General features: G+C 36.7%; 1 protein-coding gene across 1 annotated transcript in view; it reads left to right on the top strand.

Moving 5' to 3' along the window:
- LOC131079690 (sister chromatid cohesion protein SCC4) overlaps window positions 1–24,213 on the top strand; it is a 147,938-nt gene that overhangs the window by 35,065 nt on the left and 88,660 nt on the right. Inside the window, exons 2-4 of the mRNA XM_058017713.2 lie at window positions 12,123–12,274; window positions 14,096–14,237; window positions 14,407–14,523. Coding sequence (XP_057873696.1) covers window positions 12,123–12,274; window positions 14,096–14,237; window positions 14,407–14,523 — 411 coding nt within the window. The remainder of the gene's footprint in view (window positions 1–12,122; window positions 12,275–14,095; window positions 14,238–14,406; window positions 14,524–24,213) is intronic.

Here is a 24,213-nt window from a genome sequence, read left to right as displayed (position 1 = left end):
TCGTCTCCTATAACTCCTTTCCCTTTGCAAGTCGAACCCTAAAGAATAATAAAGCTTGCGCTTTATAATTAAAGTGACACTTTCCCAATTATGGCATCAAACTATAGAAAAATATCACTTTATTGCGAATAAATAGCTTCAAGCATCCAAAAAGACTCCGGGAGGTGAGAATCATGTAGCAAAGTTCAAGACCTTTCCAACGAGCTATAACACATAGGCATATCAAACCAGATGAAGCCAAAAACCCCTTATTACTCCGAAATGCCTATATACATAACCTTATTTTAATTTATTTAATCACTAACTTAGGAAATATTTAAATATATTAAAATATTTCCATAGATCCAATAATAACCCAAAATAACCAACCAAACATGAATCTGACTTTGTCACCTGTCTGTGATTGATGCTGGACAAGATGGGCCAATTGGCAGTCCCATCCCTAAAATCTAGGGGTGCTCCTAGAAACTAGGAAACACACCCAATCTTCCTGAAACTGAAACCATGGTATGGTCCCGTGGAACCTCAAATATGGAAACTGCCACAACCTCCTAAAAAGTAGGGAATCGCCCTAAAAAGTAGGAACCTCTCTCCAAACACCTGTAACTGCTCAAAAGGATCCTGCTCTACTCCTTGGTCCCCCAGGTGGTCATTCAGTCAACTGCTAGTTCTCCCTAAAAAATAGGAGACCTCCCTAAAATGTAGGAACTGTCGTTTGAAGGTCCAAAACGGCTCACAGAGCTCCTGCAAAGCTCCATGACCCTTAGAATGAGTCCCCTAACCATGTCATTGACCTACGGGAACTCGAATGGTAGGTCAACCCCTGCTCATCTCATTACACTTAGAAAAGGGGACATTACAATTCATCTCCGCAATCCTCCCAAAAATCTTCAAGTTGCGAAACATGAGAGAAGTCTTCTTTAAGAGCTAAATGTGCCTGAGCATAACCTTTGTTGTTGAAATTAGGTCGAGCTGCATAGTGTTGAAGGTTAAGCTTTTTAAAATCAACCTCTAGGTTCAAAGCATCAGAAACAGTGTGACAAATATAATAACCCAGTTCAACTGGGAAAGAGATGCTTGAATCTTGTTTGGCTAGAGTCTTCTTGTCAATGTGAGCAAGTTGCCTACACAGTTCAATTAGCACAAAGCGATCAAGGGCAAACCTCGGTAATTTAAATGGTTCTCCTTCGAACCCTCCAACCTTGATGTAGGTGAACAGAGGATACCAAATGAAATAGCTTCCATAGGTACTCACTAGCTGCATAGCCTCATTAGATAATTGTTTATTTACATTCCCTTGAAGTTCATAAACCATCCTCCCTGTAAACACATCATGAACTCTTCGGAAATCCTCATGACACTTATGTAGCTGAAGGTGCGGAGGGTAATCATAAATTTTCATCCCATCAACCCATTCCTTATGATGCAGCCCTGGCCAAGGTCTGACACATGCCAAACAATAAAACAAGTACGAGGACATATAGAAGTTCTTATTTCCGAGGCAATTACTTAGCCCTTCATGCAATCTCTCAGCAATTAACTCTGCCCAATCTATATATCGCTTCTCATCTAATATTACCTGGATGAAAAAGTACATCCAGTCTTCCCAATAAAATGCCTACTGGCTCCCTTTCACCTTATGCAGCAAAATAACAATGTCCCTCACCTCTTTGATCAAATGATCTCTGGTTAAGGGCTTGGGCAATCTCGAACCACCCTTCTGAAATTTCAAGAGCCAATTTCTGGCTATAACACTTCTATACTGCGTTTTCTTCTTTGAGAAAAATCCATACGAGGTGGTTATCGTCCAATCTTCATACGGCTCTTTAGCGGGAATTTTAAAGACAACCATTACAGTTTCCCTATTCACATTCAATAAGACACCTCCATTTGCATTTCTGATACATTTGTGTTCAGGGTCATACTTGTTCATGCACTAGAGCACTAACTCAGGGCACTGTATAGCAGAAGGGAAAACTGAAGCTTCTATTAGCCCACTATCGACAATCCTTCCCATCATGGGTGAACCAGAAGGATTCTTAGCTCTTTCTAAAAATTCATCTAAATCAGCATGAGCTAGGGACGTGTCCTCAAATTCTGGAAGAGAGCAACTAAGGCCTGATTCTGACCCTAATTTTGGTGGAACGGGTCTCATTTTCAATACTAAACAGGCTGTAATAACACATCCATTGACATTAACATCAATTTAGATCAGGGGAACAATATGAGTAATCTACACTCATCAAGAGGAAGATCATGCAACATGCCAAGTTTACAGAGCAATACAAGAATGAAAAAGTAACTATAAAAACAGAATAAATTCTTGAAACATAGAACTGATTTTTTTTTTTAAATACAATTATAAAATGTATCTAACATCATAAAGAAACAAAAGTGATTAGCATCGTAAAGCAACAAAGAGAATACAAATGAAATCTACTCTACATAATTCCATTTCAAAAGGTACAAGAAGAGTTTAGAATTTACAGCTTTAGGGTTTCATTCAGAACTTCTTTATGATCCCAAATCTTTGATATCATTAGGGTGATTTACCAGCCAAGCATTGACCTGGCGATCACCTGCACATCTTCCTACTGGAAGCAGCATTGCCCTATACAAGGGTGTAAGTTGGTTAATTGGTCTATTGCCATTTGAGACTAGTGTTTTGACCCTACACTACTCTAGTCGGTCACACACCATAGGAATCTCCTAACTAGTATGACCTTTGACTAGGTGGTGTATTTGGACCATATGAACTGACAGACGCTCACTCTGCAAAGCGTCACCTTGCCCAAAGGTTTTTACTTGCATACATGATTAAATGTGTTGTCTTTTCCACCACCATACTCAGTTAGAACATTCATATGAATTTAGTCTTACTGACCAACAAAGAAGTCTCTTATTGTAACAACATACTAACATGACCTAGAGGTGCACTGTCACTGAGTATAGCTACCATACTTGGTGCAACTTGATTCTGTCAAGATTAATGGTCTTCTACCTTTACATTTTAAGGTCATATTTATTGAATTGCATTTCTGCTTGTTTAAGCATTATTGGCTTCATACCCACAATCATGAGTAGCATACTACATGCCTTCTCATGATTATGGGAATTAGTCTCAAATTAATAGCTCACTATTAATATCTCTACTATGTGATAATGATTATTGTTGTACAACATGAGTAAAGAATTATATACATTACGTCTGATATAATTCCTTGACTTTATTCTTTCTTGGATTTTTTGTTTCATTTCATGTTTCCATTATGTTTAATCCATATTTTCCTTCTAAATGGAATGTATCAGGTATTACATGTTGGTTCTAACCTTCTTTCCATTTTTAGGTAAGTCATAGACTAGTATCTTAGGCTCCCATGAGCCTTGTTTGCTCCTTCAACAAGAGAGGGTTACCATTATTTACTGCAATATCTTTCAGAGTTCATATCTACTCGATGCAGAGTTTGGAATATAAAATTTAGAGTCTTTAAATCAACTTCTATTCATTTAATTTTCTGCTAATTCAAAGAAGAATCAGCTAGGTACGTTATGGCTTAATGATTTTTACAGAATACTAGAGCTTTCTCAGCCATTCTTAAACAATACAAAGTAAAGATGAATTTCAAGCTTAAGAAGCTTATTGCCTTTCTTATGGCAGCTCTTTAATTTAAAAGCAATTGATTCCAAATTGGAAATAAAACCTTTCAAATTCAAAACAAGGAAATAACTAATTACATAACTTGAACTCGATCTTGTTAACAAGCTGAGGATGAACTTTGAGTTCCAACCCTTTCTTCTAGCTATCACCAATTGTTTTGTAAGTAATCGCTGTGTTTTTCCCTTTCAATTAAGCAGAGCAGTTCGTACGATTTCCACTTCCAGTTTTCAGAATGAGAATGCTTAGCTTGCTTCTCTCTGATTTTTATTGAATGGATTTCAGATTCTTATTGTTTACTACTTATTCTAAGTAGTTACGCAAAGCAAGTTTAATTTGGTTAATTTCCATTTCATTCCATGAATTCATTTCGGTGGAGAAGATGCATTTTCTCACATTCGTGAGTTTATTAATTTTCTAGCTTATAAGCTAGTGGCGGCAGCCTTATTTTGCGTAATGCGATGATATGAAGTTCTTTATAATGTTTGCTAAATAACGGCAGCCTCCTTAATATTAAGTGCCAAGTTGCATTCTTTCAAACTTATGAGATTAGTGGCTTATTCACTTAAGTTTGCTGCCACATTAAAGAATATGGGCATAATAAAGTTTACCGCAAAAGATATATGTTTGAAATAAAGAAGTTGCTCGCACAAGTGAGCATGGCCTTGGGTCATTACATTCATGTATTACTTTATTGATAAGTTCTTCTAGTATTGTTAACGATACTTTATGATCATGATGCATACAATATGGAGTACATTTTATACATAGGTGTATACGTATGTATACTTGTGTCATTCTATTTTAATATAACACATTTAAATTACTTAAGGTAAAATCCAAAATGATTATTAATACCATTATTTAATGAGCTTGGTTAACTGACGGCTAAAGTCAACACCAGGAGTCTATGACAAGAAGATATCCTAATCTCTCCACTAGCAAACCTGAATCAACTTAATCAAATACCTAGGGCACGACTCCATGATACTAGGCTAGATCTACAAAACATGACAAGACCACACTTAGGTTTGGAGTCTTAGATGGCAATCTTGACCGATCAACTTGCTTACCTCCCATTCCTAATGATACTTTCCCTCCCTTTTTGGAGATGATGAATTCCCTGCATCCACTAGGTCAAAACAATGTAGTTAGTCCAAAATCTCATCATTAGCTCTAACATGTTTAAACATGATTAAATAGCTCATTTAAACTTAATGATTTTCAAACGAAATCATTCACATATGCATAATGAGTAACTATTCAATGATATCGAACATCATACATCAGTGCATTAAAACATAACAAATATTAGGGAACGATAGGGATGTAATAGATCATACATTACTGCTTGTGACAACAGATTGGTATAATGTATCCAACTTATTGCTAAGTGACTATTTGCAATTATATGATATGGAACATTAAGAATAAAGAACAAATATCTATTATATGAGACATTATATTTATAGATGCATATTAGGAAATATTGCCAATAATTTGCATTCGTAATATAAGGAAACCGGATTTATATTCAATTTCTTATACATTGGTAATACTTGAAAGACCAATATATTAAATGGTCTAGCCCTTGATCTTTCGCTAATGCCTTTGTGAAGATAGGTTGGTTTGTGTAGGGAGAGGTAGAGTAATTCCTCACAAGAAAGTAAGTCCCAAAATTGAGTATGGACAGGTGTTGCTGAAACCTTGAGGGAGAAGTATCAAGATGGGGTATGGACTTGTGTTGTTGAAACCTTGAGGGAGAAGTCCCAAGATGGGGTATGGACCTGTGTTCCCGAAACCTTTAGGGAGCTTGCTTGTAGATTGGTTCCCAAGTGGCCTAGCATAGTAATTCCCCTTCGTCCGTTAGGGTTAGGGAAGTAATAAGGATAAATACTAAATATCACTGGTCATTGATTGCAATATGAAGAATTAGTTGTTCTCTAATCTCAAACACCCAATTTAAGGCATAATAATATTTAATGATATATGTTAATTATTGGTAAACTGGCAGTCTCGTAGTAGAAGACATCACATTTATGATGGAATTGACTCAATGATTGAGAAGATGAAAGTCGTGATAAGTGCGAAAGAGCAAGATTTCAAATAATTGTTTTTCAAAGTACGCCAAATTATGGTAGAGAGATGAAACAAAATGATCACTCTATTGCATCTTCTTGCCTTTGCATTGGGTCCCAAATATTATAGTTCTTAGTTCCTTGTTGTTGCCACAAGAGTTGCCCCATATAGAGATACCGAATTTGTTGAAGGGTACACGACAACACGTCATAGACTCTTTGGTGATCATGACATGCAGGATGCAGTGAGGGCTGAGTTCATGGGTTTTGCAAGCACAAATGATTGTGGTCTTGATGCTCTTCAGAACAAGTATATGGTTGATGCGCATAGTTGGTGGTACTTTCATGGAGAATCATACTTGCACCTACAACCTCTTGTGATCAAAATTTTATTGCAAGTAAGTTTTATAACTAAAAAATCTTTTAGGTTTTATTTATATTTTAATTCTATTTATAACTCTTAGTCTTGATAGGTTTCTAGTTCATCTCCATCTGAGAGGAATTGGAGCACATATTCCATCCACTCAATAAAGTGCAATTGATCACACTCAAAATAGAGGCAGAGGACTTGGTGGCTGTGCTTTCAAACTTGCGGCTCCTTATACTCAAGGAAAGTGCCTACAAAGAAGGGGAAACAAAGAAGTGGGATATTGAGCCAGAGTGTATTGAGTTGGATTCTTCTATTTCCTACTTTGGTACATTTGGAGTTGATGATGACTATGAGCTACCTAATGGGCATGAGAGTGCTAGTGCCGTTGCTAGTGCCACTGCTAGTGGCACTAATTTTGGTTCTTCTAATTTACGACAACATAGATCATCTAATATGGAGGATGATGATGATATTTTTGATGACCCATATGATATTTGATCAATGATGGCTAATTGTTGACAATTGACATTATTATTTTTGAACTTTAATATATGTCATGCCAGTCAAGTTTGACTAATAGTCTAATATTTGACTATTAATATGGTGGTGTATTTTGCTGTGTTATTTGACTACTAGTATAGTGGTGTATTTTGAAGTTAATTACTGCTGCAAATATGTAAATATTTTTTATTTTTATATGTTTTTGCATGGACGAACCCAAAACGAACCCAAACCCAACTTTTTTTTTGCCTAAAACAGAACTGGCAACGTAGGTTGTACTCACTACTGCTATTTGCAATTTTTAGGGATGGAATGTTGTAGATTGCTTCAATTTGTCATCCATTCTACTCCAAAGGTGCGCCAAAACATGCTTAAGAAGTGCGTATCTTGATTTTGTCATCCAAGAGGTTAAAGTCAGCTTTGACTCAAACTCACCATGCTAACCTCAAGTTGCTAATTTGTATATCTTGTTGAAATCTTCATCTAATATATAATTTTCAGCATGCATCTCTTTATCAAATGGCTCCAACATAGGAAGAGTGCTTACTGCAGAGAGAAGAGGCTGCCTTGAAAGCATGGCTTCTACTTTGATGGTTACCCCATGCTTATATTTGGTGATAAGATTGAATTGTTACAAAAATCCCATCCACTTGTAATGGCTCGGCTCTTGCATCTTTGTTTGCGCTTGCAATTATGGCAACAGTTGGCAATATATATGAACTACTGTTTTTTTGCCCATTAGATAATGCTTCCACTTCTTGACTGCTGAAATTATGGGATAGAGATGTTTATCATACCTACTATAATTAATAACAGACCCTCTAAACATTTCAGAATGGTAATACACGAGCCTACCTCCTTGTAGCAATGCTGCACCCATGGTTTAACCACTTGCATTCGCCTCAACTTTGAATGGATGCTGAAGACTAGGGAGGGCCAAAATTGGACCATGCTTATATGATTTGTAATATGGTCAAATGCTCAGTGCTTTTTATTTCACCAATGGAATTTCTTATCGCTCCCTATAAAGCATGCATTTGGGCAGCTACATACAAAAAAAACTTTCACAAACTTGCGGAATTACGAGTTGCTCCTAGAAAACTCACTTCAGTGGCAGTGTTGGGCTTTGGACAGTTCAAGATAGTTTTCACTTTGGAGGGGTTTATCCTTAGCTCTTCATGACCGACAACATGGTCTAAATACACCAACAAAGTCTTTGCAAAGACACATTTTTTCTCATTCAACAAGAGCTGATTTTCCTTAATTTCAAGTACTTTCTTAAAAGGTGAGATGCTTTCTTCACTTATTCTACTAAACACCAGTATATCATCAAAGTATACAATAGCACATGAATCCATTCAAGGCCTCAATACCTTATTAATTGAGTGCAAGAAAGTGGCTGGATGCTGCACAAACCAAATTATAACACAAACACTTGAAGAGACCTTGCTTTGTCTTAAATGCCATCTTCCATATATTTTCTTCCTTTAGCCTAACTTGATGATATGGTGATGTTGAATCCAGTTCAGTGAAGAAAATTTCATGTTGGAGTTGAACTAGCAAATCACCTGTATGGGGCAGAGGGTGCCTATTTTTGATAATGATTTTATTCAAACTCCAACAGTCAGATGCATGTGATGTCCTGTTCTTTTTAGTTACAATTACAATTGGAGAACCACAAGGGCATAAGGCACTTGGCCTTATCACTCTTTATTCCAAGAGGTTCTTTACCTGGTCCTTGATCTCCTTGACCTCATTTGTTTCAATTACGCTTTGACTGTACAACTCAATGTTCTTTAAAAGGTAGATTTCATGCTCTATAGCCTTTAGGCTCCTCAAACAATTCTGAAAATTTCTTTACGAACTGACTAATTTCTCTCTGTTCTTTATGAGTTTGCACCCTTGTAACCACTGTACTTAATCTCTATGCTGCTCTGCTTTTCTTCTTATTATCAACAAAGCAAATTTCCCACTTGCATTGGTCAACTGTTTAGCTTGGGAAGCAATCACCATGGCTATCTTGGACTTCTTCATTCAAGATGTAAGACTGCACAATTAGTACAAGCCTATATTAGTTACGCCTATGGAAGTACACAACATCCTTCATATACAAATACTGGCTTTCAAGGATGACCCTGCATACATCAAGAGGAATGGCACTGATTGAAAACTTACATAGCTTCTTGACTGAATAATCCACTTCTTGTTCGAGCCAACCAAGTGAATGAGATTGTGGACAATCTGTGGTCTGTGATCCCAATTCGTTAACAAGTTTTTGTAAAGTGAGGTTCACTTGAGAGCAAGTGTCAAACAATGAATCCACCTTTTTGTCCTTAATTTGGATTTTAATATGGAACAACTTTCATGAGCTCTTCCTCTTTTCCGGCATTGGAACTCTTATCAACCACACAAGCATCCTTTCACATCACACAAGAAATCCTATCATCTCAATTGTCTCTCCATTTATTTCTTTGCCTTTGTTCATGAAGGTTGGTTTGAATCCTTCTCTTCTACCTCCATGAAGGTGCTAATTCCTGATGGTATTTCCAACATCCCTCATCTGAGTGACTGTCCTTGTTATCATGCAAAGAATGGAACTTACCTTTATCTTTCCCCATGTCCTTTTGGATTGATGGGTTGGCCTTCTTTTCAGATTTTCCTTGGCCTTTGTCCTCATATTTTCCTCCACTCTGCTAATGTCTCTGTTCTTCCATTTTATTTTGCTTAAAGGAAGAGGTCCTCTTTTGCCAATTTCAACATAATGTGTTTGGGCACATGCTGCATCAATGTCTTTGGGTTTTGCCATCAGAATCAGCCATCTGAGGTGTCCAAACAACCCGCCAATATACTTCATCATTCCTTATCCGTGACATTCTTTCCTAACTGGACTACCTATTCCAGAATTCACTTGTGTACTCTTGTACACTTTGACCTTGCCTTCACTGGAAATAGTGCCACTGTATCATATGCTTTTCCTCTTGACAAATTGGATAAGGTTGCTTTTTGAGCAGCCCTAAGAAGTCTTTCCATTGGATATTGGAGCCACTTCCTTACATTCCAAGGACATTGCATGACTCTCATACCATGTCAAGGCATGACTGGAAAGCTTGAGCCTAGCAAGTGATTTTTTTTGTGGGGAGAGAGGTTATGAAGGCTTAAGTAAACCTCCGCTTGAGAGATCCACTGATCAAGTTTCTCAGTGCTTATATCTCTGTCATAGGGCCGAATGTTTTCTTTTAGTTTCAGCTTTGAAGAAACTCCTTTTTGAAGAACTCTCCATATTCAGTTTCAAACTTTTCCAACTCTTTCCCATCTCATGGGTCCAAGCCACACAAAGTATTTCTGTTAGAGCAAGCATGATGCTCTTCAATCTGTCGATTTTGTCCACTTAATTGCATATTCTTGTGGCATGATCTTTGAACCATTTGAATCTGGCGTTACCATTTTCTTCTGCCCTTGCCCTTGCTCTTGTAGCCCCTGTCCACTCTCTAGAGGCAATTCTGGGTTTGTACAGAGTAAGATTATCATTTCCACTTGATCTAGTGGATGACATACCATGTTCACAACCTCAATTTGCTGGTCTATGTAGCTTTGTTACCATCTGCTCTGTAAAAGACTGAGGTTATGCCTCAAGTCCTTATCAACAATGGACCTTTTGCTAGCTTTACAATGTACACTTTCTAATGACCATTGCAATACACTTCAATATGAACATTACAACAACATCAACATGCTTAGAATGGATGACAACATGGAAAGAAACAAGAACAAAGATAATACACATGTCCAGACAAGAGAATTGACCAGGTTTTAGCTGGAGAAAACCCAAGGTGGATGAAAAACTATAGGAAGAGCATGCCAATGCCTCTCATACCACTATTTTAGTAGTTTATAACAGGTATTACAATGCCAAAATGGTTCATTGAGACTTACAACAGCATATACAAGTTTCTTTACACTTGCTCTGACTCTTACACTGTGAAAATGCTGACTTTTCCAATGCAAATCCACTAAACAAGCGTAGAAATGAAGTTTTTACAAAGAGTCAAACTGTGCAACCATGTGAGCATTGTAGTTATGGACCTGTTACGCCCTTTGGTATCACCTAGGAAGTGAAAATGAATATCTAATGAACTGCTTCTATGTCTAAAATCCTTCGGCTTTCCACTCTGGCTTTGATAGTGTGAGTTTGCTGGTTTTTCAATATTTTGTTTGCCACTTCATGATGAGTTCATTGGGGTGAACAGGTGTTTGCTGCAGTGTCTGATACATTTGCCTCCTGTGTAAGTTGTGAACTCAAGTTTACCTTTTCAATCAAGGCTGACGTCTGCAAATTGGACCAAAGTGTAATGAGTTTTTCCAGACCACTGCATACACCATCAAATTCACTTTTCCGGCTGTAATGCATCTTATATTTTGGCAAAGGAAATTTCTCACTAGTACAAGTCCTGAGAAATGTACTCCGACTGACCTCACTGGTCCAGTGTCATTGACCTGATTTTTGGATCATCAAAGAAAGAAAAGTGTTTAAAGTCTTTTGATGACCTTTCAGTTTTTCCATTTTGTCCTGTATAGGATGGGTTTGACCATGGATGAAACCCTCAGTTGTATTCTATCTCATCAATGACAAATTCAACCATAGTCGAAGCTCTAAGTCAAGTTTATTTGTGGCTGAGCCTGTTGTTAATACTTGGTCCAACAACTAGCAGAGATCATAACTTTTGTTTGCAGACTTGAAATGTGGTGCCTTATTTCAGATTGCATAAATTTTTGAGAGGAGTCTACATATTTAAATATTTCACACTCTAGGAAAATCCCTTTTGCCATTTTTGACTCTGCAATATAACTGCATTTTCATGTTGTTAGCAGTCCAACTGCATCTGCAAGATTATCTGATTATTGCAGATGAGTTACATATCCAATCATTTAATGATCGCTTAATTTGTCTTGTGGTTATAGAATACTTGCAAATGACAGGTATGGGGCACCCCACCCTTGTTTTTAGTTTGACACATTATATTTTGTATGTAACTTAAAACTATATTAATAAGAAAGTTTTATAGGGTACCATAGAATCAAATTACATTTTGTATATGCTATATGTACACTTATTGCCCTATATGTTGTTAATCTTGATTGGCATAATTCACAGTATATCAATGAAAATAGTATTTAGGGTGGGTAGATTCCTTTATAGAGAATATTTAGCACATAGCGTATACATAAATTTTTAATATGTCTGTATATGAGCATTTTGAAATGAATTTTCAACCTACAAATATTAGTGCATAATGAGATATGAAGATGGCTGCTAAACGGTGTTGGTAATATAACAGTTCGTAATCAGCAAATGTGGTATTCATTCTGATTCCAAAAGACAATGATGACAAAATATAAATGCTAATGATGAAATGGAAAATATATTTAAATACTGTTTGGTAGCACTATTTTCATTTTGTTTAAAATTTTATCTTGAACTGTCCATTAATAAATATTTTTCCTTATCTCATGTGTGCAGCAATTATTGTTGAAACAAATACCCTCATGTTTTGAACTCAAGTGTCGTGCATATAGTCTGCTTAGCCAGTGCTATCATCTTGTTGGGACAATACCTCCTCAAAAGCAAACATTGAAAAAGGGCTTGGAGTTGACAGTCTCTGCTGGAGAAGGGTATGTAATTTGTCTTTCCTCAACTCATTTTCCAGCACAAGCATGACCTTGGAGTTCTAATTTAGTACTGTAGGGCAAGTCCGTATACTTCTCTTAGTTCTCTGTGAGAGAGTGAGAGAGAGAGAGAGTGAGAGGGTCTCTCTCTCTGTGTCTGTCTATCTACCTACCTACTTATCTATCTATCACCCAAGATCATTTTAACAGTGTAACAAAGGCAATATAGCAGGAAATTGTTATAATGATCCTGGGAGATAGATAGATAGAGAGAGAGACTAATAGACATATAGATATATGGATAGATAGATAGAGAGAGATATATATAGATAAACAAAAAAATAGAGAGATAGACAGATGAATAGATGGTAAAACAGACAGCTAGAGAGGTAGAGAGTGAGACAGATAGATAGATAGTAAAACAGACAGCTAGAGAGGTAGAGAGTGAGACAGACAGACAGATAAACAGAGAGATAGACAGATAGACAGACAAATAGACAGATAGACAGACAGATAGTAGACAGACAGATGGATAGAGAGATATATAGACAGACAGATGGATAGAGAGATAGATAGACAGATAGATAGATAGAGAGATAGATACACAGGCTGATAGAGAGATGGATATATAGACAAATAGATAGATAACAGCAGCATTATAATATGATACTTTTAAAATGATCTTGGGTGACTAATTGATAGATTAATTTCTACAAGTTAATGGACAGCAGTGTAACAGCAACAATATTAGATTGATAGATAGATACATTCCTATTAGTTAATCTACAGCAGTATAACAACATCAATGTAACATGACACTGTTAAAATGATCCTGGGTGATGGATAGATAGATAAATAGGTAGATTGCCAGATTTCTACAAGTTAATTGACAACAGTATAAAAGTAGCAATATAACATGACGCTGTTAAAATGATACTGGGTGATGTCTGCAGAAGTCTGCATGCCAATCACATTCCCACAACAATTGTTTGTCTGCAGTTATCATATAATACTACACTGTACCAGACCATGGTCAGTGCACCATTAATCTATTTGGTGGTTGACAATAAAAGCTGACTCTAATACCATATTGAACTTTTGGAGTTTGAGAAATTAAAAATTCAAATTATTGCTGTTAGTGTTAATTGTTATACATTATATAACTTACATCATTAGCTATGAATCTGAATCATGATATATTTATTGCTGTTATCCTGCTGTTATCCTGCTGTTATAATGCTTTCATGATATATTTAACATTCTTTTTTTTAATTTCATAAATGATTTGTTTATATAAAACATTATAAAAAATTGGGTTGACATCTGGGGCATCTGGCCATTCCTGGGACATTTGAGGGACATCTTGGGGATGACCAAATGTCCCGATGGCATTTCCCATTTCTGTAACACATTTTGGAAATGTTTCAAAGATTTGAAGATTTTTGGGGATGGCAAGGGTACATTCCCTGTTGTCCCTCTTTACGTGAAATGCCATTGAGGATGGGGTGGGGGTTTGAGGGCTGGGGACACCTCCCTGTGGAACACAGCTTTTATGTGAATCTCCGTTGAGTTTCAAATTAGTTAACCTATATTCGTATGCCCTGCTTAATTTGTCATGTAAATAGACATCCTTAAAATGTGCTGGGTATGAGATCACAAGTGTCAGTTTTTTTCATACTTATTTGCTTGCCTGTAATTGTAGGCTTGGACGCACTAATGAATGGAATCAAATTAATTTATTTTCAAATATTGAAATATATAGAAACTTAATATTTCCTCTTGAAATTCTTACTAGTGATTTGACTTGGATTAAACTAAACATTGAAGGGAGTCAGCAAAGTTATGGTCATGCAACTTCAATTTACAGCTTGCAAATGCTTTGACAACTGAAGGGGATTTTCAAGGGGCAATAAGTGCTTTAGAGTCTGGACAGCAGTATGCCAAGGAGACAAAATATAGTGAACTTGAGGTAAGCATATGTTAGAACAAGGTTCTTGTCTTGACAATTGTTTCTTGAGTTTTTTATTGAAATTCTTAATAACATTTCTGATGATATGCTTTTATCATTTTTTTCACAAGATGGTTTTTGCAACTTCAATACATTTCTGATGATATGCTTTTATCATTTTTTTCATAAGATGGTTTTTGCAACTTCAATATTGCATGTTCATCTTATGCAATGGGAAGATCCAGCCGTTGTTGAGAAAGCTGTCGAAACATGTGATACAATCTGGAACAGTATTCCATCAGATCAGGTAAGTTATCATTATAATTATTAATTATACAATTTTTATGTTTGTTTTCAAATGGAGCTTCTCAGTCATTAGGCTTGCTATTAAGTGTACAAATAGTTAGTGCTTTTAGTGATCTTTCCTACATTTCAGATACATTTTCTAGGACTAAATGATGAAATCCTTAGTCTTTGCTAAAGACTTGAAAACTCAAAATAGACTATCAAGTTGACAAATGGTAAGTGCCCTTTGGGATCTTTTCTACATTTAACCTATGTTTTCTGGAACCGAAAAGTGAAATCCTGAGGATTGCTTAAGACTTGAAAACACAAATTATAAGTTCAAAGCTGGTGCCTCTTTTTCTTTGGTGAAAACCCTCATCCTGTAGCAAATATTCTGAGATCTTGATTGTGAAGCTGAAAATGATCATCCATATTTTGGTTAGTCTTCCACAGTTTCAGACTGGAATTGTCAAGAGACTTAGCCTTGGAGAAGATATTTGTTTTCAGTATCTTGGGAAAATATCTGATCTATGAGTCCAATCGATCATTTTTCAATTGCAATAGGTTATGCCAAGGATCATTTTTGTCTTCTTTTCAACAAGACGAGTAATCAATTTCTTAAGATTGGAACCTTGAAAATGAAATTGAAAGAGCAAGCTAGCAGTGCCTTGTTGCACCCAATCCCCTTGGCTGGAGAATTGCTTGGTTTAAAGTATTCAAAAATTGTTTAATTATGAGCGTCATTAGTCTTTCCTGTTGTTATATGGACATTTGAAGCATATGAGATAACAGAGAATTTAAATGTGCTGAACAGGGCTTCTGACTCCTGAGAATATTAACAGGGAAAGAACATGTGGAAGGGTACAAGACTAATTATAATGTTGTATGCTTCCACGAACAGAGGGGTAAGTATAGGGGATGTGTGGGTAGATCCTGTCAGTTTTAGCCTTCAGCAGACAACGGAAACATGTGACTACTTGACAATGGAGGGTCCTTTTCTAGTAAATTAAAAAATATAATAGGAAAGTAAAAAAGTTAAACTATTAATTCTTATTTAATGACTGTTTGTTATTAGAAATCCCTTTGTAGAACTTTTTTACAGAACTTATTTGGCATCCACAATTCTGAACTCTTTTTTTAAACAATAAGACTGGGAGGGATATAGTTATATAGAGAATCCAAAGAGAGGGTGGGTACTTTGACAAGCATATGATTTACTCTCATAAGTTACAAGAGAACTCCAATGCAAGTAATGGAGTAGCATGGAAGCATCTTTGGGAATCCCCTGTCTGGGCTAAAACTCACAGCTTCCTTTGGCTTGCTACTCATGGCAATGTCTGACTTGTAACATGGTAAGAAGATAATGACGGCAAGGGCTATCCATCCATCTTTATATTGTGTAAGAAACATATATAAAATATCTGATATTTGCTAATCACATGAAGTATGTAACACAAATATGAAGGTCTGTTGATGCTCAGATAAATTAAGAATGAATCTGTGATATAAATATCTGCATTGTGATCCTAAAATGGAATAAGAAATCAATTCAAGTGCAAAGAACTTCAGCTGATCAGATATTTGACATCTTTATGTGGAAATTGGAAATTATGGAATGAAAGGAAGTATTGTAGATCCACAAAATATTTATTTAACCAAATATGGACAAATAGCTTTCACTACAGTGGGCACCCTTAGGAGCACCAAAATCTTTCTTTAAAGTCAGAGAAAGTTCACAAATATAGCTCACACAAGCATCATCATACAAATATTATCAAAATAGATCAAAAAAAGAAAAGTATGACCAACATCAGCTCCAAAGGAGCATAATATTAGAAATGTAATTAATTAAGTCTGTCTAAAGTTCCAATGTGATGATATGACATGACAATAATTAATCTCGCTCATAGTCTTGTTCATTAATCTCTCTAATTAATTATAATATTGTCCAACTGTCTATATACCTTTGACATTAATAACAATTCCGAACGTCTATATACTCTTGACATCAGTGACAACATTTCCAATAGATCCCATACAGAGTTGCAAGAGAAAGCACTTTAGATTGACTCCAATTGCATTTTGTACTTTTAGCAAAGTAAGAGAATTTGTGAGCTGCTTCAGAACCAAGCCACCTTTTCTTGGAGGACCTCATAATAGTAGTGGTAAATAGATTTGATATACTGCATTGTGTAGCCTCTAAATTTGAAACATTAGGTAACTGTACAAAGGTCTTTCTAAATTGCATGAAGCAACAAAAGATGTTAAAAGATTGTTGATGCTTTTCAATGATAATACAGAGTAAAAATGTGGTAATAGTTTGAAAGTATTTTGGGAAGCTTTCCCAGGCCCTTACTATGAACTAATTATGCCAAGCTGCTTGAAAAATAATGTGTCAAAAAACTGTCATCAATTTACAAAGTTCTTGATTTTTATGGTAGTTTTGCTACATTTCTCAGGGATGCGGGCCTAAAACCCCTGTCCTTGTCTTGGGAACGTGGGTATGCCTTGGGGATGTCCCCAGGCCGTTCCCAATACACAGAAAAACAGCTGAATTATCCTGCGAAACTGGGGACGGCATGTACTGCCACTGGGGATGTCCAACTGTCCCGGGGACAGTCAGACGTCCTTGGTGGTAGTGCACTCTTAAAAAAAAAACAATCTCAGACTCTCAAGTCAAAATCTCTAGGCAGGTTTTCCATTTAAGAGATGCTCCTTTGGGCCTGTGGATGCAGTTGACAAAGCAAGCCTGGAAAAGCTTTCTTCATTCTGTGTTCTGGGCTTGAATTCTGAAACCTAACTTCTTTTCAAATGTTGAGGACTATCTAAGTCCACATGGATGGAATCATTATGGAGTTAGCTTCTATCCAATGCTTTCTGAGTGATGGATGTTGGCTGGAAAGGTACCAACCTGTGGTGGATATTGCAAATCTTCTTCATCCTAATAAGTCTTCTTCCTCACAAGAAAGATTCTTGGTCACCAAGGCTGAAAAAGCAGTGCTGAGGAAGCTGTAGAACAGCTCCTTTGGCCCAAATGGAGGTTGCTGAGGTCATTTGGTCCAGTCTTGCTACTAAAATTGCATGGTCGTGTCTCTAGGTTATTTTAAGGTTATTGTTGTAAACATTGTAAAATGATTTGGTCTATATGTTTGGGTTTTGTTCTGTTTAAAACTGTAATATTGCTATTATTATTTGTATTTGTTAGTTGGCCTTTATTCCCAGGTGCTTGTCTCTTTTGTCTACTACATGTATATATTGGTGTGTTATGGTGATAAGAATGTCTATGGTGACAAACTTTAAGGGCTGTTGTCATCACAATTAGGCTTACTATTATTTGTTTTGTCATCTTCAATCATAAACAGCATGCATCTTTCTTGCAAAGTAATATAAATTATGATGGAAGGGGCCCCTTACCCTCACTTTATCTATCAAAACTATATATATAACTTTCCCAACAGTTTTTTCATGTTGGTTAAAGATAGTAATTCCTCTAGAGGGTTGATGTTCCACCTCTCTATTTCTTTTTCGTCTTTTGATGATGCGCTTGACATATTTTTTTTGCATTTTGTTGGTTGAAAATTTTGTACACCTGGGGAATGTACAAAATTGTGGTTTCAGCCACAGTGTGTGAGTATGATACTCTCCTAATTAAAGGAAGGCTCCCCCTACCTATAAACTATTCTTAAACTATAAACGAATGAGACAATAGTTTTTTCTTCTTCCTTCAAGAAAAACTATATCCTTTTCTTTTCACAAAAAAGTGATAGCAATTGAAAATAACAGCAGCAACAACTTATAAAACAAAGTGAGAGAAAGGAAATGAAGTTTTCTGAAAGCACAAAGACTTCCGTCACTTTCTTCGGGACGAGACAACAATATCAAGCTCAAAGTCTTGAATATGTGAAGTCCTATCTGTTGTGCGAATTGCACACCCATCCCTGTCTTGGACAGGGATCCCCCAGTTTGTGCCTTTCTGTCCTGCCCTGAAATTTGGCTGAGTCTGGAATGTCCTGACCCTGAAATTTGGCTAACTCTGAAAAACTGAGGAATCCTCCAAAAACTAGAATTTGCAATATAACTCCTGGAGGGCCGAAACCACTCTCAAACATCCTGAAAGTATATATGGAATATAACTTAAAGTATAAGTGACATTTCCTTTCTTATACTTAAATGTTATATTCCATGAAATGATCGTTCAGTGAGATCTGGACAAACTTGCCCAAGTGCCCAAGCTCGTGCTCCTTGAAGAAAACGTTTAAAAATGCTTGAAATGCCCAATTTCGGACCCTGGGGCTAAAATGTGGAAAAGTTCAAAAGTTGCGAAAATGCCCCAGAGGTCCGAATTTCACTTAAGTTGTCCAATTTCGGACCCTGGGCCAAAAAGTGAAAAAGCTGACAAAACTGGCTGGGGGTCCGAAATTCACTTAACTTGCCAAAAGTGGGTTTAGGTCCGAATTTCACTTAAACGCCCAATTTCGGACCCTGGCTCCGAAATTTGAAAGTTTGTTATAAATTTGCAAAAAGACCCCAATGGTCTGAAAATCACTTAAAACATCAATTTCAGACCATGGGGCAAAAAGTTGAAAAAGTAAAAACTTGCCAAAAGGTGGTTTATGTCCGAAAATATTCCCAGTTCGCCCAAAACGCCTTCAAACCTCCGAAATTTGCAAACGTGTTTATAGATTCGAAGTTTTACAAACGGCATTTAGGTCCGAAATTTCTACAGGTTACAAAAAACGCTGGGAGCTCCGAAATTTGTTTAAGTTCGCATAATATGCTTCAAAACGCTGAAAGCTCCAGAATGTTAAAATCGCGAAAAATACCTTTGGGCACCAAAACGTTAAAACCTCCAAAAAATCCGAACTTCACTTTAAGATTCGCAAAAAACGTTGAATGGTCCGAAATTCTGGACAAGTTGTAAAACGCGCCTAGCTTCGAATTTGGCATTAAAATCGTGAAATTTCCAGGCGCATTTAGGTCTGAAAATATTCCCAGTAGAGTTCGCCAAAAACGTGGAAACCTCCGAATTTTCAAAAACGCCTTGAAACTCCGAATTTGTAGAAGTGTTTAAGGGTCCGAGGTTTTTTTTGCAAAATATGCTGAATGGTCCGAAATTCTGGGCAAGTTGTAAAGCGCCTTATGGCCCGAAGTTTTCTTTTCAATTCCAAAAACGCTAGAAGGTCCGAAAATGCTTAAAAGGTTTGTAAGAAACCCCAAGAGCTCCGAATTTCGCCCAAAACATCAATTTTGGACCATGGGGCCGAAATTTAATATTTGGAAGAGTTGCAAAAATCCGCAAATGGTCTGAAATTTCACTTAAAAGGCCAATTTCGGACCCTGGGTGGCTAAATTGGAGAATATGATGAAATTACAAAAAGTGCCCTCCATTCTCCGAAATTCACCAGAAAAAGCATGAGAGTTAGAGTTTTAAAATTTGCAGAAGTTCTTCAAACCTCCAGAATCGCGCCGTAAAACCTTTCAAAACGCCCAAGACTCCAAAGGTAAAATCACGCAGAAGTAAATCGACCAAGGATCAGATTTCACATTCGAAGAGAAAGGAGAAGCATTTTCAAGATACATCTCACAAAGAGCTTCTCAAGCCAGACGTCGTAATTAAATTTAATATTTGTTAAATTAATTATTTAATTTTTCACATTGATTTAATGAAATGAAATTGGTTGATTGATCGCAGGACGTCATCGAAGAACCAGGAGAAGGCCTCAGACGCAAATCAAGGAAGGATCGCAATCCAAAGCCAGGCGCTGAAGATTGGAAAAGAAAAGTTGCAGGAGCGCGAGTACAACCGAGCATTGGGAACCGTGCCGCTGAACAAAGATGAAGTCCACCACCGGGACCAAAGACCAAAGAACACTTTGAATGCTGCAAGTTTATGCATTATCAAGAAAGTGCACAGCTGGATTTAATTCAAGGAATTCAATTCTTAAAAAGCTGAAATTGCTTTATTGTAAACTGCCTATGGGTCCCGCGCAAGATATTTTTGTGGATAACTATTCCCAACCACCAGGAAGATTGGATAGACCTGAATTAAAGCCAAATAGTGGCAGGTAGTTGAGATAGTTGCTGGTTGGATAACTAAGAATTAATTGGGCATGGTTAAAGCTGCCAGCTTCTAAAAGGCAGATCAGGGCCCTTGGATGCAGTCCATCCTGGCCTTTGATTCAAAATTGTAATATCTATAAAAGGCAGAGGCCTTTCTTTTGTAAAGGGTTAGATGGTTAGATAGTTAGATCTTAGAGGTTAGAATAGGTTAGATCTTAGCAGTAGCATAGAGATGCTGCAGAAATTGTTGTAATGGTAGCTGAAGCAAATATATGAACATTGAAATATGGTGTTTGTTGTCTTGTTTTGGTCTGTTTGCATGGTTTCTTTCAGCTGGTTAATTTTAGAGTGCAGGGATTTTAATGGTGAAGTGTGGAGGGGTATTTGATGCATTTCTGGTTCATAACATTGGGGGTCTGTTGATTGTAGGTCACCGTGCATGGTTAGTCTGAACCCAAACTCTGCTTAGTTCAACTGTGGGTGTTCGTCTTAGGCTGCGCCAAAATTGGGTGCCTAAAACAGGTGTCTCCGGTCTGAAAATCCTTCATCCCTTGGAGCTTGCACCATTTTTGTCTAGTTGTGAGGGTATCTTTGGCGAAACAAGAACTGGTTTATCGAAATCTGTCTACCCACTGCATCAGCTGTTATCATCCTTGTCCTTAGGCTTCCTAAACCCTTCCCTTTTGATTTTATTTCGTAATTCGAGAATCACAGCAGACTAGCTTGTTGCAAATCGTAAGTCCCCTTGTGTTTCCAGCAAAAACACATCAAGCCACTAAGAGGTCCCGCAGTCAAGCCTGACAAAAGAAACCTTGATGTAGTTTCCTTTGATCAAACTTAGAAAACAGCATTAGAGACTTCCTTATCTCAAGAGAGGATAGGATAATCAGTCGGCTATTCTATTCTACGTTGGCTGTATGGAGTTTGTAGCAATGCGACTTCAGACACGTCAACACTATCTACCTTTTTCTAAATTAATGATAACAAGAACGAAGTATGGCAGCCCAAAGTCTGAAATATCTTATTCTTCTCTACATAAAACAAAAAGAACCAGTGTGAGCTCAAAGTCTCCCAACTATTTTTTATCACAAAATTTACTTATACTTTCTCTCCAGAACAAGTGTAGACACAAAGTCCTACAAGTTATCTCAATAGAATATCTACTCTAACTGATATTAATCTCCAATACTTGCAACACAAAGTCTGCAAATCAAATTTGATTAAGCTCTTATAGAAACACTAGCAATAAAGATAATATTGAACACAAACTCAAGATATTTAGCACAAAGTCTCAATCCTTGAGCAATCTTCTTCTATTTTTTTCAACTTCAATTTACATATAAAAAGCACAAAGTCTTTCTTGCTGCAAATTTTAGGAGAGTTTACTTGCTTGCTTCTCATAAGATAAAGATAACAATAGACCCCCTCAAGTATTTATAGGAGAGGAGTCTTGAGAAAAAGGTGGGAGAATCCTAACTAACTTGAGAAATTCTCTTAAACCACCATGACTTATTCCAACTACAGTCCTAATTGAACTCAACTTGTAGTTGCTTTACATGTAATTACATTTTACAAAATGCAAGTAAAAGTGACACTTGCAATTACAATTTTTGACATTACATGTAACTTGTCAAAACAAAATTACAAATGCATAATTTATTTTAGTGTCCAAAGACACGAATCCAACTGCATCATCCTTTGTCTATGATGATCTTTATGTCGCTTCGGGATGCTTGAACTTGAAGTATTCTGGATTGGTGAAGACATCTTGAACCGGAACGGGAATTTCATCCCTAATGATCTTTGTGTCCTTGGCTAATGAACTTCAACCTTATCTTCTTGCTTGGGGTAGTACTAGCTTTTCAGGAGGGAAATTCTTTGCAAGATTGAAGTAAGAAATCTATTTCTGTCTTGAAAGCATTCTATAATTTGCATCCATAAATTGTTGTTGTATCTCTTCTTTGTATCATCCTCCAATCTTGAAATCTGCTTGCAAAATAAGGCCCATGCCTTAATTTATTGATTTGGTAGGCCGTGTGTGCAAATAGGACTGACATGGGAAGGGATAAATTGATGCAAAAATGGGCTCACAAGTGAATTTCGGGTTCTGGGAATTGCATTACATGTACGGAAAAACAAGAGCATTAACCTGTAATTGCAGAGAACAAACATGCAACTTCATATGTGTAATGGTTAACCACAAGTTTGCACTTGTAATTGGACCTTTAAGACTCATTTTCGAGTGCATTTTGGACCAATTTCGGATTCTAGAAGGCTGACTACAAGTGAAGACACAACTGCAATCGGGTTTTAAAATTCCGACTGCAAGTAGACTTTAAATGGGAAAAATGATACCAACCAGTAATGGCAAACTTTATGTCACCATGGATAGATATGGAGAGGGACATTCTCATCTTGGCAACTTGGAAAATGGGAAAAACTCTCAACATTGTAATTTTTGTAAAAGGAAGGTTAACTCTTTTTACCAAAGGGAAGGACAACATAACCACAGTTACTTGTAATCGGGTTTTGAAAACCCAAATAGAAGTAAATAGGAAAAATGAAAGAGGGGAAAAACTTGCACATTTACAACTTGCATTCAAAGAACTTATCCATTTGAGAATATCACTTATAAACTCGAATTCTTGCTTGGTCAAATGCCCTAGACCAAAACAAATGAGCTTGGGAAGAAATGAAATGCTCCATAAATAGATACGTTGAAAACCCTTGACAACCAAAAACGGATTTTGATTTAACCTCCTCCTCCAAAAACGACATGAAGGGAAGTAGATTTGACTACAAACACTCATCAATGAAGGGAGCATACAAGATGTGTTTGCCATCTGGCGAATTTCATGCTCCAAACTGTGGCAATAACCAACAAAGATGTCTTCCAAAAATTGTCTCTAAAAATGCCTTCAAAAATGCAAAACGTGTTTGCCCAATTCGTTTTTGGTGAAAAAACCTGGCAATAAACATTGATTTCCAACGATTTTGCATGAATATAGGACGGATTTAGTGGAGAAATGCCACAAGAAATGGATTTGGGAGAACAAATGTGTAGGTCAGGTTCTTGGCAAGAAAGTACAAGTAAAATGTGCCCTCCAAAAGATGCATTCGGGTTTTCAAAACCCCTTTACAAGTTTTGAATTACATCATTTTTTCCTTCATTTGGGCAAATTTAGGTTTTAAAGGAGGAAGAACACAAAAATAAAGAGCAAAACAACTTGTAATAGGGAAATAAAATCCCCATTACAAGTTTAAAATGACTTTGACAAAAAGATCTGTAATAGGGAAATAAAATCCCTTTTACAAGTTTAAAAGAGAAATAAAAAGTAAGTTACAAGTGACAAGTTTTAAATAAAGTGCACTTGTAATTGTTTGAAAATTTCCCTACAACACAAAAACAAGAGAAAAATAAAACTTGCAATCAAAAGAAAATTTCCCACTTGCAGTTAGGAAGGAAAAACCCGAAATTGAAGAAAAAACATGACAAACGAACTCGAAACATGATGAAATTTGAAACGTGAATCTAGGATGGACCAAAGATCAATCTAGTTCAACAAGAAGCAAAATTTTTGCCTCGAGAAGCGTGCCTTAAGAGTGAAATCTTCAACTTGCAGTGACTGCTCTGAAACTCGAAATTGCATAA

The sequence above is a fragment of the Cryptomeria japonica genome, chromosome 9 (assembly GCF_030272615.1).
Source record: "Cryptomeria japonica chromosome 9, Sugi_1.0, whole genome shotgun sequence".
NCBI classification, from domain to species: Eukaryota; Viridiplantae; Streptophyta; class Pinopsida; order Cupressales; family Cupressaceae; genus Cryptomeria; species Cryptomeria japonica.
This window is presented reverse-complemented; position numbering and strand designations above follow the sequence as displayed.